Source organism: Ovis canadensis, chromosome 3, assembly GCF_042477335.2.
Source record: "Ovis canadensis isolate MfBH-ARS-UI-01 breed Bighorn chromosome 3, ARS-UI_OviCan_v2, whole genome shotgun sequence".
NCBI classification, from domain to species: Eukaryota; Metazoa; Chordata; class Mammalia; order Artiodactyla; family Bovidae; genus Ovis; species Ovis canadensis.
The window spans coordinates 28,544,678-28,558,216 of record NC_091247.1 but is presented as its reverse complement, the minus strand read 5'-3'; the positions used below and the strand labels follow the sequence as shown (position 1 = coordinate 28,558,216).

Genomic DNA, 13,539 nt, shown 5'->3' with positions numbered 1-13,539 from the left:
GAGTCATATCTAAATCTTTCAAATCTCTCTTTAAGAGAATTCTCTCTGAGAATGAAGATTTGTATAAATCGCCCTGGATCTTAGCATCCAAGACAAGAAGAGTAGCGAAGAAGGCCTCTCAGGGACCCTAAAGGAGAAAGACCAGCATAGCCTTAAGCAGGAGGACCAGGAGGGCTGCAGGGTTTCTCAAGAAAGCCCTTGGAGCCCCAGGCAGGTGGAATCCAACCTGTTTCTTTCCCTTCTCCCAATCATTTACACAGGCCACAGAGGGCCCCCAGGCAGAAATGAACCAAATAAAACAATGAAGGCTGGCATGTCCTGCCTCCCTTTTACAGGGACAGACAATCCTACTATCAGCAAGACTTCTTGGGGCAAAACAGAGAGACCGGGGATAGTCTTCCACTTCTGGCCCCCACACCATGGTCCTTCTGAAGGGACCACAGCAGCGAAACTGCAGATGCCCCTCCACGGAGCAAGGAGGGGAGGGACCGACCTTCCTCCTGCTCCGAACCACTGGGCTGTGGGGAACTGAAATCTCACAAAAGCACTTTTGTGTGGCTTCACTTCCCGTTACTATCACACTGCCAAAAACTACAGCAACAACACAGTGAAAGCGTGCAAAAGCCGACACAGACTTGATAGCTAAGCACAAGCACATGTGGGCCACTCGGAGGGTGCCATTTGGAGGGGGCTGTGCCTACCTGGCAGACAAGCCCCAGTCCTCCCTCCTTGGCAGGAGCCTGCCCACCCCACCCACCTCTGTGCCTCTTTCCAACCCTAGAGGCCTCCTCCCAGCTCCTTAGAAAAACCTCCTGGCAGGTCTTTAGGGAAAGTCATAGCAACCCCCTTTCCCAATCCCGACATTGCACCAGCTTCCTCCTGCGTCCCCCCAAGGCCCTAGGACCACCTTGGTCTACCCAGCTTAGGAGCTGCAGGACCTGGAAGACACCACTCTACCCCATGACAAGTCAGATCAGTCCCGCAGTTAAAAGCCTATCCCCCATCTCACTTATCCCCTCCTAAATTGTTTTTTCCACTTTCTAGATAATTCCCAATTTGAATTGATTAAAACAAACAACAACAACAACAAAAAACCGGTGCTGACCTTTGCAGAGATCTGGGAAGCTCCACAATGCAGTCTTTCTGACAAACTCCCCTTTCAAAACTGGGAAATGTTAGACTTTTGGAAGTTAAAGGAAAAAGATGAGGCCTTTTGCAGCGGTTCCTCTCCAGAGTTAATGACGCGGATGCAGATGCAACGCAAACTTTCAGAAAGGGCATTACCTGGCAGACAAGCCCCAGTCCTCCGTCCTTGGCAGGAGCCTGCCCACCCCACCCACCTCTGTGCCTCTTTCCAACCCTAGAAGCCTCCTCCCAGCTCCTAAGAAAAACCTTCTGGGGTGTTGCCCCAGGAGCAACACCGGGAACTCTGCCCCCCTCCCTCCCAGCCAGCTGTGCCCCACACTTGGCCAGAAACAAAAAGGGGGTGAAATGAGACTTACTGGAGTATCCCGTTAGTTCCCCCTACTCTGAAGCCCCTAATTCCCTAACCTGATTCTACTCGATTTAGTGCCGGTTACTGTCACGGCAACGCAACCCCTCTCTCCCCAAAAGGGGGCAGTGGGCGCAAAAATAGATATCTATTTGCAAAATACACATGACCTGTGACATTCCGTAGCGTCAGATCCTCTCTTCCCAAGGCCTTCCAATGTGTCCACCGTGCACATGTGCACGAGTGAGGAGTGTGCGGCTGTGCGTGCTGGTACGTGAACGTGCGCGCTCCCTCCTCCGCGAGGGCGCCGGGCCAGACTCGGACGCGCACCCCCGCGAGGCGACAGGCTCTACCCCAAGCTGCTTTTCAGCGGGGAGTCCCTGGGTGGCGCGGCTGCCCCCGCCCTGGCCCAGCCGGCCCGCATGCTACCTGCAGCCGCACGCCTCCACCACCATGTCCTCGTACTGCTTGTAGACCACGTTGTTGGCGGCGTCGATGTAGAGGATGCTGATCGGGCTGAGGCGCGCGGGCACGCAGCAGGAGGCTGGCGCCGCATCCGGGGCCATGGAGTTCAGCAGCGTCTGAATGATGGCGTGGTTGGTGGGCTCTAGGTGCGAGCGCAGCGGGAAGTCGCACACGCCCTCGCAGTGGTATGCCTCGTAGTCCAGGGGCGCGATGATCCAGTCGTCCCAACCCAGCTCCTTGAAGTCCACGTGCAAGGGCTTGCGGCTACAGCGGCTCCGGCCCCTGCGCCCCTGGCCCCGGCCCGCGCCCCCGCCGCTGCCCTGAGCTGCCCGCGCCCCGGCCAACGCCGTCCGCCGCCGCCTGCGCCCGCCGATGACCGCGGTCGGCGAGCCCACGCCGGGTCCCGGATCCGGCCGCGACTCCGCGGCTAGCGCGGCCCCGAGCGCGCGCGCCTGGGAGCGTATCTCTCGGAACAGGCTCTCCTTCCTCTGCGTGCGGGAGGAAACCACCAGCAGCGCGCGTTCCTCCGCCGCCGCGCCGCCGCCGCCGCCCCGCAAACCGAAGCCCAGCAGCCGAAGTGCCAGCGGGACCCGCGCCGAACCCACCACTCCACGCAGCGAGAGGCAGAAAGCGCGGCTGGGGCGCGGTTCCCGGCGGTGGCGCCGTAAGGCGTCTGCCACGTCGAACACCTCCCAGCGCGCGGTGTCCAGGGACTCGGCGGCCCGGGAGTGCAGCAGGCGCGGGGCGCGCGCGGCGTTGGGGCACGTGGACAGCAGCAGCAACGCGAGACTCGCGCTGCCGGGGCCCCGCGCCCCGGACTCGCGGCGCAGCACGCGCAGCTCCGCGCCCAACACCTCGTCTGCGTCGGGAAGGCTGGACACGTCGAACAGGAAGTTCAGGCCCGTCTCGGCTGCCGATTCGTCTGCAGGGGACGGGCAGAGACAGAGAAAGAACGGGAGTGAGAGCGAAGCGTGCACCCTCTAACTGCAAACAGTCCCAACTGCCCTGGATGTGGGAGCAAGGTTCGCTGTGGCCGGCGCCCACTCGCACGTCTCGGCTCCAGTCCAAAAGCCGTCAGCCTGGCCGAAAAGAGAGGGAGCCGTCGCTCAGGTTATCGGGATGTGAGCTTTGATTCGAGCTAAATGATGTCCAACAACCCAACGAACTTAGCGCGCCTCGTGGGCACCCGAGACCCAAGCCTTAGGGCTCCTACAGTTCGGCTGTCTGCCCCAGAGCCATGGGTTTTCGAAGACTAAGGCGGAGGCCAGACTTTCGGCCGGTGGCAGAAAAAGAGGCCTGATGGGCGCATCAGGAGTCGTGCACCTCTTAAAGACCTGGAGGCCAGGCCAGGCACGGTCTGGGGACTGCTCGTTATGGCCCTCCTTACCCGCCAGGAGAGTCTCAGAGTCTCGGTTGGGCGAAAACCGAAAGTTCTTGTCCCCTGAAAACTGCTGCTGCGGCTTCTCTTCCCTAGCCCTGCCTGGACATTCCAGCCGGACACGATCTCCCGGGCAGGCTGGGCCTCCAAGATTCGTCCAGAAGAGGCACGTGTCCGCAGGGCTGCAGACCCCCTTTCCCGCATCCAGGCTCCTTGCTCTGCCGGAGGGGAACTGAGGCCCAAATAGGGGCCCGGGTCAGCCCCTGGTCGCAATGGGAACTACAGGCTCAAACTTCCAGTGTTTCCGCCACCTCCGACGGAAGGGAAAGGCGTTAAAGGAGCGCAAGCCACTTTCTGCGAAGGGGTTAAAGCGGCCGGGACGCCTTGCTGCAGGGAAGGCAGAGGACCGACTGGCTTTCCCGCCAGGGCCCCGCTGGTCCCCTCGCAGACCTAGCCTTTCCCTCCGTTAGGACTCAACTCGGCCTCTGGGATTTTACTTCTCATCGTAGACACTTTTTTTCTTTGGGGGCTCAGAAAGGAAAAAAAGAGCTGAAATTCCACCAAGCAGCAGATAAGGAGCTCCCTTTGAAGAAGGTCATATGGTTTCGTTTTGCCCCAAACGCGAAGAGACTGTGCAGACTCCCCCCACTGTTGGAGTGTTGCTCACCAACCACTGGACGCCAAGCCATCGCCTCCTGGGGACCGAAGTGTGGGTGCTGCCCCGGCCTCTGGAGACCGCAGGCAGCCCTGCTCTGAGTGGAGGCTCAGGGCAGAAGGCAAGCAGGAGAGGCACTAGGCTAAGTGCTCCTTCGGTCGCCCCATACTTTCTCCCGGGGCTTTGGGAGCGGCAGCACTCTCTCTGAGCTTCCCCTGCAAGCCTCTCCCTGGTTTGAGATTCTGCTGCTGCATCCTCTCCGAAATTTCCTGTGATTTAGCTCAGGCTGAGGCCACTGCAGGCCTAACTCGATCTAAGAAAGAGCATCTGGTGCCTCTCTACAAGCTCAGGGCCATACAAATCTCACCTCTCCCACAGCTGGGAGACCCCCTCCCCAGGGTCTGCACACCAGGACTCAGGCTCCCTACAAGTACCCTAGCATCCCATCCAGGGGGCACCCCAGGCTCTCAGAGAATGCTTGAAAATTTCCACCAGACTTTAGGGCCATTTGGGCCCAGACGGTCCCTGCATTCGCAAATAAAGCGGCCTGTGTAGACCCTGTGTGTATGCTGGAGGGAATAAGAGGCCTGATTGCTGCACCCCCTCTGCCTGCCTCCGCGGGCTAGCAGTGGGTATACAGAACCCTCCACTGGCTCCCAGCAGGGCCTGGGTGGCAGCAGCACTTACTTCCCAGCCCTATTGCCTTTCTTTCCCTCCTGCCTTCCAGGCTGGGTCTCTGGCTGGATAGAATTAAGGCCGAAATTACTTGCATTTCCGCCTGAAATTAGTTAAATTTTCCCTATCTGTCTGCTCTAATGGCTTCAATAGAGATTAATAAAATCCAGATGACACTCCCCAACCACCACTGCCTCACCCAAGTCCTACCTTTGGAGGGCTCAGGGTGGAGCAAGGTGGGGTGCTTGGTCCCAGAGAGGCCTGAATTCCTGCAGGTTGGCGGGCCCTCCTCTCCTCTCTGCATAGCCTCCTTCCTCTCCTCTACCTCCCCAGGGATCCAGCCCCAGGCAGGCACCCGCCTACACCGAGATCAGCCTGCTGAGAAGGGCCCTCCTCGCACCTGGTGATGCCACCAGCCTCTCCGGAGCCCTGTACTTTAGTCTGATGCCCGCTCTGTCCTGCGTTCGCCTCTGTTTCCCCGTTTGTACGGCCCTCCCCGCAAGATTGAGAGCAGCAGAGCAATCAAGCAGCCAACGCCGCCACCTCTGCTCAGTCCCTCTGCGCCGAATCCCCTCCTTGCTTCTCCGGATCTCCAACTCAGCCTGCCTCCTCGAAGGGACCCGCGGGGCTGGCAGGGCCAGGGCACCCCGGGCAGAGGATGGGCATAGCCCTCTGGGGCCGCGGGCCCCCGCCAGCTGCCGCGGCTCTAGCCAGAGTCCAGGCGCTGCGAGGTCGGGTGCGTGGGCCTCGGAGAACTTTCTAACACCTGAGCCTGGGACCGAGGCCCCCCGAGCCACACCGAGGGGAATGGTGCTGGGGCGCAAGACAGGATGGACGGGCGCGGTAACGGCAGAGTACCTGGGGTCGCCTGGTCCGCGAAGCCGGTGACTGTGTCCGCGCGGCCGTGGCGGCCAGATCCCGAGGTGGAGGCGGCGACTGGCCCGGCCGGAGTCCTCCCGGCCAGGCTCCTGTAAAGCGACATCATGAACTGGTGCGGCACCACCGAGCCGTTCCTGAAGCCGGAGCCCGTGGCGCGGCGCGCACCGCGGGGCTCGGGAGACGCGGCGGCCAGGGCAGCTGAGGCGCCCGCAGCCGCAGCGAGGGTTGTCCCGCCGCCGCCGCCGCCGCCGCCCCCAGGACTTTCGGCCGGCCCTGCCCCCGCCGCCCGCAGCACGGCGGCTGCTTCTAGCCCGTCGCGGGGGCGGCAGGCGCTCAGCACCCAGAGGCACAGCGCGGCAGCCGCGCTCAGGTCCATGGGCTCCGAGGGCCAGGCGGGCGGGCGGCGCGGGCTCCGTGGCTTCGGGAAGTCCCCCGGCGCCTTTTGAACATAATGTTTAATAATGGGGGAAGTGTGCGCTGCAAGCTGCGGCCCCCCTCCTCTCCCACTCCACCCCACCCCACCCCACCCCCGTCAACGCCCGGAGCAGCGCCCCCTGCTGAACACTCGAGCCTCAGCGCCGCGCCCCCTACTCCGGCCTAAAGCCGAGCCCCGGGCCGGAGCCTCCTCGTCCCACCCGAGCTCTTCGTCCCCACTCTCGCCAGGCGAGTGTCACCGACCCGAGGCTCCCGCCACCCACCTGGGCCCCGCCTCGCTTCCCCGGGGCCAGGCGACCACCCCACCTCCGCCCACGCTGCGCCCGGGGCCAGATGCGCCCTCGGGAGTCAGAGGCTCCGAGGCCCCGCGCGTACCCGCCCAGCTCCTTCCCAACTCCCCTGCGGAGAACCACCCGCCCCCTCCCCGCTCCTATTCTGCCCGAGACGCCGGAGGTGGGGCGGCGGAGGGCTCGCCCCGCCGGTCAGTGCCACGATTCCGTGGCCAGGGCGCACAAAGAGGCCACGAGGGCGCACAGAGGCCACAGGGCGCCTGGGGTCGTCGCCAAAGCGTATTTTTGCTCACGGGTCCCGCGGTTCCCCACCCTGGCACAGCCTTCAAAGATCGGAGCGGGAGGCGGGAGCAGGAAAGAGGACCGGTAGGGAAGAGAGAGTTAGGGGCCTGAAAGGACAGGCCGGAAAGACAGCTGGACGAGGACCGACGGTCGAACCAGCAAAGGTAGGGGTGCGGAACGCGTGCTTAGACGGGCGCCAGGATCTTAAAGGAGTTCCGGAACTACGAAGGCAACTTCGGGGTAATGAGGGGGTTCCCGCGCGGGAGCGGCTCAACTTCATCTGCGAGTGGACAGGAAGGACCCCTTCCGCCCGCCCGCCTCCCGGGGAGCCCCGGCGGACGGAAACGGGCTCTTGGGTATGTTGGAGAGAGCCTGGAGCCGGGAGGGCGGGCGGCGAGGAGCCTCAGGGAGCGCCTCTGTAATGCCTTCCCGGGCCGCGGTTCTCGAGTTGAGTTGGTGGGTAGCAAGGAGGATGGAGCGGGCGCCCAAGACCGCCGCCGCAAGGGCGGCGGGGCGCTTGAGTGAGCAGCCGGCAGAGGTAGGTTCAGAGGCCGCCAACTCAGGGAGATGCGCCGAGGAGAGAGGTCTGGGTGTTGGCTCAGCTCCACCAGCAGCCGGGACATCGGTCCGTAGAGGGCCGGAAAGCTCAGCGGATGGACGATCTGCTGGTGGGCGGACAGAGGGCCGGAAGCTGACGGATCCCCATAGCAGGGCAGGCGCATCTTTTTCTTTTAACATTGTATTTGCTACCGAGCTCTAAATCTAGACGGGGGCAGCGAGTCACGGTTTCTTTGAGTAGGTGATCAGCGTCAATGCGACGCCTTGGGACCCAAAGTCGCAGGAGTTTCGCTCTCGCTCCGCCGCCGCGCGCTATGACCCACGGAGGATGCCGGCCTCGTGGAGCTCCTGGGCCGACGGCGGCCCCAGGCTCCCGAGCTCCTCTGTACCCGCTGCTTCGTCCCAAGTCAACTTACCAGTCGTCATCCTGCCGACCACTGCGAAGATGCAGGGCCCGCTCAGCGTGGGACTTTGGGTCACTCGCCACTCGAGATTTAGGGGGGCAGGAGAGACCTGGCAAGGGGTCAGACCCCAAGCGGATCCGGTGGACGGGGGCGGGGGGCGGGGAAGCCCGAGGTTCGCGTGGGAATGTCTGGGCAGGAAGGGCAGTGGGGGGGCTGGGATTACTGGGGCTGCATTAACCCAACTGGATTTGGGGGCCAAGGACCCAAAGCTTCGACAAGGCCGTGGTCAGGGATCTTCCTCTCTCGCTGGTGCGGGTACAGAGGGGCCCTGCAGGAATCCAGGCAGGCTGCCTGGCAGAACCGACCCCCTAGAGAGAGACACTGATCAGTCAAAGTAGTGGCCCCTCAGCCACAGCTGTCTCTGTGAAGGCCACGACTGGATCCCTGGTGTCTTTCTTGAACTCCTTTCCTGGCTGGGTGCAACCACGGTGAACAGTCTTTAGATGTTTTGCATATCATCAAGACCCTGATTTGTGCAAACACTCTGGCATCTCTGAGCTGGAGTCCAGTAGTCTTGGTTCTTGTCCTGGTTTTGCTGTTAACAACCAGACCCCATTGCATCGTCTGGGCTTTAGTTCCTCTAATTGTGTGAAGGCAAGAACCTGAAGGGTCCTGGCACTGGCCTGGCAGAGCAGGTGCCAAATAAACTTTGTTGATTGCATGATACCTCCACCTTGAGATCACTCGGGGGCTTAGGAATGAGGAGTTGGTTGGAATCCCTGGGCCCCTGCTGTCCCTAGGGGAACAGGGACAGCAAGCTCCTTTGAGACAGAATGTCCTCATCTGTAAAATGGGGAGATTCTCAATTCAGGAAGTTGGTGCGGATCCAGGATAACAGGTGGGCACAGAGGGGGCTCGGAGCCTCGCCCCTCCCAGTCTGTTCCGGATCCCTAGGGTGATGACGGCTGAGGAAGAAGCAGCTTCTAGGCACTGGAGGGCTCTGGAGGAGAGTGCTGGGGGCAGGCTGCTGCTGCTGGAGCCCCACCCATCATGTGTGTGCTTGAGCCAGGCCTTAGCCACTGTCGCCTGTGTTTCTTGGTCTGTCAAGTCAGACAACAGTGCATTTCTTCATCATTTAGCCATTCCTCTATTCATCTCTTCTTTCCTGTAAATACTTAACCATGAGTGGCTTTCCATATATTGTGAATTCAGCAACACACAGGACAAATGCATGGAGCTCTCGTAAGGGTAGAAGAGATGGTAAACACTTACATGCATAAATGCACCTGAATATATGGTGCACTGTTAGGTGGTTCAAAGTAAAGTGTTGGGGGACTTCCCTGGCGGTCCAGTGGCTAAGAATTTGCCTTGCAGTGCAGAGGACACCAGTCTGATCCCTGGTTGGGGAACTAGGGTCTTACATGCAGCAGAGCAGCTAACCCAAGTGCCACAACTAAGCCCTGATGCTGGCAAAAATAAAAAAAGTAAACTGATGGGAAGCAGGGCCTGGGGGTCTTTTTGACCAGCAGTGGCCACATTGAAGCAGAGCCCAGAAAGGAGAGAGGCAGAAGGAAGCTTGGGTCATGCCTGGCTCCCTCTCCTTCCTCTCAAATAATGATGGTAACCAATGGTTACCGTTAACTAAATGATAATTATGGTTCTCCAAGTACCAGCTGCTACTGCTAAGTCACTTCAGTCCTGTCCGACTCTTTGTGACCCCATGGACTGTAGCCCACCAGGCTTCTCTGTCCATGGGATTCTCCAGGCAAGAATACTGGAATGGGTTGCCGTTTCCCTCTCCAGCAAGTACCAGGCATGTTGCTAACTGCTTAAATGACCTCATGGCACTTACGTCTCACCACTGCTCTGTCCTGTGAGGTGCGTGCGTGCATGCTCAATTGCTACAGTGTATCCAACTCTTTGCAACTCCATGGACTGTAGCCTGCCAGGCTCTTCTGTCTATGGGATTTCCCAAGCAAGAATACTGGAGTGGGTTCCCATTTCCTTCTGCAGGGGATCTTCTCGACCCAGGGGTCAAACCTGCATCTCCTGTGTCTCCCGCATTACAGGCGGATTCTTTACCCACTGAGCCACCTGGAAAGCCCGTCAGACATTAGGGTACCCATTTTACCAACAGAGAAGGTTGAGTCACAGAGAAATGTAACACCTTCCGCAGGTAACCTGGTGAATGGCAGAGCCTGGAGTCATCCTGTCTGTACCCAACCCTTGGCTGCTCACAGCGGAGATGGGATTGTAGGGGTGTGACCTGCAATACTCTGCTCAGCTCCAGTGGAGAGGCAGAGGGTCCTGCCTTGCCCTGCAAGCTCTTTGGAAAATTCTTGGCAGAAAAAAAACTCTCAGGTCCAGGTGAGGCTTATGAAAGCATCGTCTTGAGGACTCCCTCCTGCCTCTGGCATCAGCTGGGAGCTCGCCAACCGAACATAGTCTGTCATCGGCAGCAGCAGGGCCTGCCCGTGGCTGGAGAAGCCACAGAGCTCAGAGCAGGATGAGCTGGTAGGAGCATGTGGTCTGACAGCTAAGTTTACATGAAGTGACCTGTCAGCAAGCCAGGCCCACAGCGAGGGCTTGACTTGGACCAGGTCTCCCATGCCCTGTTCAGGGCTTCCCTGGGAGCCATGACTGAGCATCCGTCTGGAGTGAAGACGGCTCCCTCCCTGAGGACAGGGGAACGTGACACCAGGAGATCCTGGCCCCCCATCAGGCCTTCTGCTGAGTGGGTGGCTGGCCTCCTGGGGCCCACAGGGCCAGGCCAACCCCGGGCTCACTTGGGGCTTCCTCCAGGGTCACAGGGGCCTTTGGTAGGTGGGCCAGGCAGGTGGGAGTGCTCTCTCCTGGCCTGGAGGTGTTGTGCCCTACCTGCTGCGCGGCACACTTTGAAGATGGCCTCCTAGTCCCCCATGGTATCCAGCAGTCAGAGGGCAGCTGGTTCAGGAAACTTAGAGACAGCTGGGATAAAACCAGGGGCTGCAAGTTCCAACTTCTGTTCTTTATTAGTCTGAAGACCACCCCCCAGTGTCCCAAGAACTCCAGACTTTAGCTGTTACCTCCTCAGAGAGCAGAGGTGAGACTGGCTCCAACAGGGGGAGGACAGAGAGGCAGCCTGGTTGGGGGGTGGGTGTTTCTTAGCTGGGGTGGGGAGAAGCGGTCCCCACACTCTCACCCCCAGATCCTTGCCTTGGCGAGCACCTGGCCACCCACGTGTCCTCTGCAGAAGCTGTTTGCTTCCTCTGGCCACCACGTTTCTGACTCAGGTCCTAGAATTCAAGGATTTGAAAGAATTTGCTGTTGTTGCTCAGTAGCTAAGCTGTATCTGACTCTTTATGACCCCATGACTGAAGCACGCCAGGCTTCCCTGTCCTTCATTATCTCCCAGAGTTTGCTCAGATTCATGTTCCTTGAGTTGGTGATGCCATCCAACCATCTCATCCTCTGTCGTCCCTTTCTCCTCCTGCTGTCGATCTTTCCCAGCATCAGGATGTTTCCCAACGAATCAGTTCTTTGCATCAGGTGGCCAAAGTATTGGAGCTTCAGCTTCAGCATCAGTCCTTCCAATGAATATTCAGGACTGATTTCGTTTAGGATTGACTGGTTGGATCTCCTTGCTGTCCAAGGGACTCTCAAGAGTCTTCTCTAGCACCACAATTCATGTTGATGTATGGCAAAACCAATACAATATTGTACAGTAGTTAGCCTCCAATTAAAATAAATAAATTTAAAATTTTTTTTTAAAAAGCATCAGTTCTTTGGTGCTCAGGCTTCTTTATGGTTCAACTCTCACATTCATACATGACTACTGGAAAAAAACCCATAGCTTTGACTATATGAACCTTTGTCAGCAAAATAATGTCTCTAGTTTTTAATATGCTGTCTAGGTTTGTCATAGCCTTCCTTCCAAGAGCAAGCGTCTTAATTTTGTGCATGCAGTCATCATCTGCAGTGATTTTGGAGCCCAAGAAAATAAAATCCGCCACTGTTTCCACTTTTTCCCCTTCAATTTACCATGAAGTGATGGGTCCAGATGCCATAATTTTAGTTTGTTTGAATGTTGAATTTTAAGCCAAGTTTTTCACTCTCCTCTTTCACCTTCAAGAGGCTCTTTAGTTCCTCTTCCTGGGTGGTGTGATCTGCATATCTGAGGTTGTTGATATTTCTCTAAGCAATCTTGATTCCAGCTTGTGATTCATTCAGCCTGGCATTTCACATGACGTACTCTGCATATAAATTAAATAAGCAGAGTGACAATATACAACCTTTATATAGTTCTTTCCCAATTTTGAACCAGTCAGTTGTTCCATGTCCAGTTCTAACTGTTGCTTCTTGACCTGCATACTGGTTTCTCAGGAGACAGGTAAGGTGATTTGGTATTCCCATCTCTAAGAAATTTCCACAGTTTGTCGTGATCCACACAGTCAAAGACTTTAGCATAGTCAAATAAGCAGTAGTAGATTTTTTTTTTAATTTCTGTGCTTTCTCTATGATCCAACAAAAGTTGGCAATTTGATCTCTGGTTACTGTGCCTTTTCTAAACCTAGCTTGTACATTTGAAAGTTCTCAGTTCATGTACTGTTGAAGGCTAACTTGAAAGATCTTGAGTATTACCTTGCTAGCATGTGAAATGAGTACAATTGTGTGGTAGTTTGAACATTCTTTGGCGCTGCCCTTCTTTGGGATTGAAATAAAAACCGACCTTTTCCAGTCCTGTGGCCTCTGCTGAGTTTTCCAAATTTGCTGACATATTGAGAGCAGCACTTTCACAGCATCATCTTTTAGGATTTGAAGTAGCTCAAAGGGGATTCCATCACCTCCACTAGCTTTGTTCATAGTAATGGTTCCTAAGGCCCACTTGACTTTACACTCCAGGATGTCTAAAAGAATATTTGGGATTCTTTGGGCCAACTTTTCATATGATGCCTGACTCTTCACAAACTGCTACCAAGGCTCTGTTTGCGTACCTGCAGAACGGGAGCTCCCTCCTGGTCCCAGGTAGTCTCCTGACAGCTCTGAAGGTGAGGCAGTCTGTACCCAGTGCCTGGGAGAGCCACTACACCTCTCAAAGGCACCTCTGCTGACAGAAGTTCATGAGTCACCTGGGAACATGAACTGGCACACTAGGGTTGATGCCACTTGGGAAGTCAGTCTTGGATTCTACCAGCTAGAGCCACTGTAAATTGGACCCACTCTGCTGCAGCCTGGAGCCCCTGATGACAAGAGAAGGTTCCTTGCCCTGTGCCTTGCATTGTCCATGCAGGGCAGCCAAGTCCCCAAGGAGGGAAAAGTATCAGCACCCTGGCATTTGGCATCACAGCTGCCAGGGAATGGGGGCCCCTCTGTGATCCTGTGTCTTTGCTCTCTGTGTGTCTTGGAAGGTCCCAGCCCAGCTCTGCCCTGGGTACCCTGGAGGAGAGGAAGAGGATGGTTGAGGGCTCAGCCCCTGCCCTACCCATCCTTAGGGGTTGTGGGCCCTTGCAGCCCAGCACTATATTGGAAGTAAAACAGATGCCCCCCTGGGCTATAATGTTGATGGTTCCCGAGAGTCAAGAGACCAGAATTCAAATCTGGCCTCTAACCTTGGACCCCAAGTCCCTTGGCCCTTCCTGGCTTTTGATCCCCAGACTCTGATAACGATCCCCAATGAGGCTAATAATCAAACGTCCACCAAGGGTCCACCTGTGAGAGGTGGGAAGCGGGTGAGGATGGGGGCCAGTGCTAAGGACCAAGGCAGGGGCCAGCCCCCCGGTCTGGAATGTATTCAGAGCTGGAGAGGGTTAGCTTTGAGGAGGCAGCATCAGCCTGGGGCTGTGTCCCCAAAGAAGGTGTCCCTGGGAGGGCTGGGGATGGTGACAACCCCAGCCACCGCATCCGAGCTGTTGCTTCCCGTTCAGCCAGAGATGTGCTGTAGCCACCTCCCCCCGGAAAGACCAGGGATGGGGCTGTGCATGTGGGACGATCCCCACAGGCCTCTAGCTCAGCCCCGTCTGATGCCCAGGTCTGGGCTTCCTCCGGCT

General features: G+C 57.6%; 1 protein-coding gene across 1 annotated transcript; it reads right to left on the bottom strand.

Annotated features, from left to right (window-relative positions):
- Positions 1-1,625: 1,625 nt before the first annotated feature.
- GDF7 (growth differentiation factor 7) lies at positions 1,626-5,920 on the bottom strand. The gene is made up of 2 exons (XM_069582641.1): positions 5,524-5,920; positions 1,626-2,879 (listed from the first exon to the last, which is right to left on the bottom strand). The coding sequence occupies exons 1-2, from the start codon at positions 5,918-5,920 to the stop codon at positions 1,918-1,920; spliced, it is 1,359 nt and encodes a 452-aa protein (XP_069438742.1). The 3' UTR covers positions 1,626-1,917.
- Between the last annotated feature and the right edge of the window lie 7,619 nt (positions 5,921-13,539).

Bases quoted from the DNA above. Each gene is read 5' to 3' on its own strand.
- GDF7 (XM_069582641.1), bottom strand. From the start codon at position 5,920: ATGGACCTGAGCGCGGCTGCCGCGCTGTGCCTCTGGGTGCTGAGCGCC. The intron at 2,880-5,523 runs GTACTCTGCCGT...CGTCCCCTGCAG, and splicing joins CGCGGACCAGGCGACCCCAG to ACGAATCGGCAGCCGAGACG.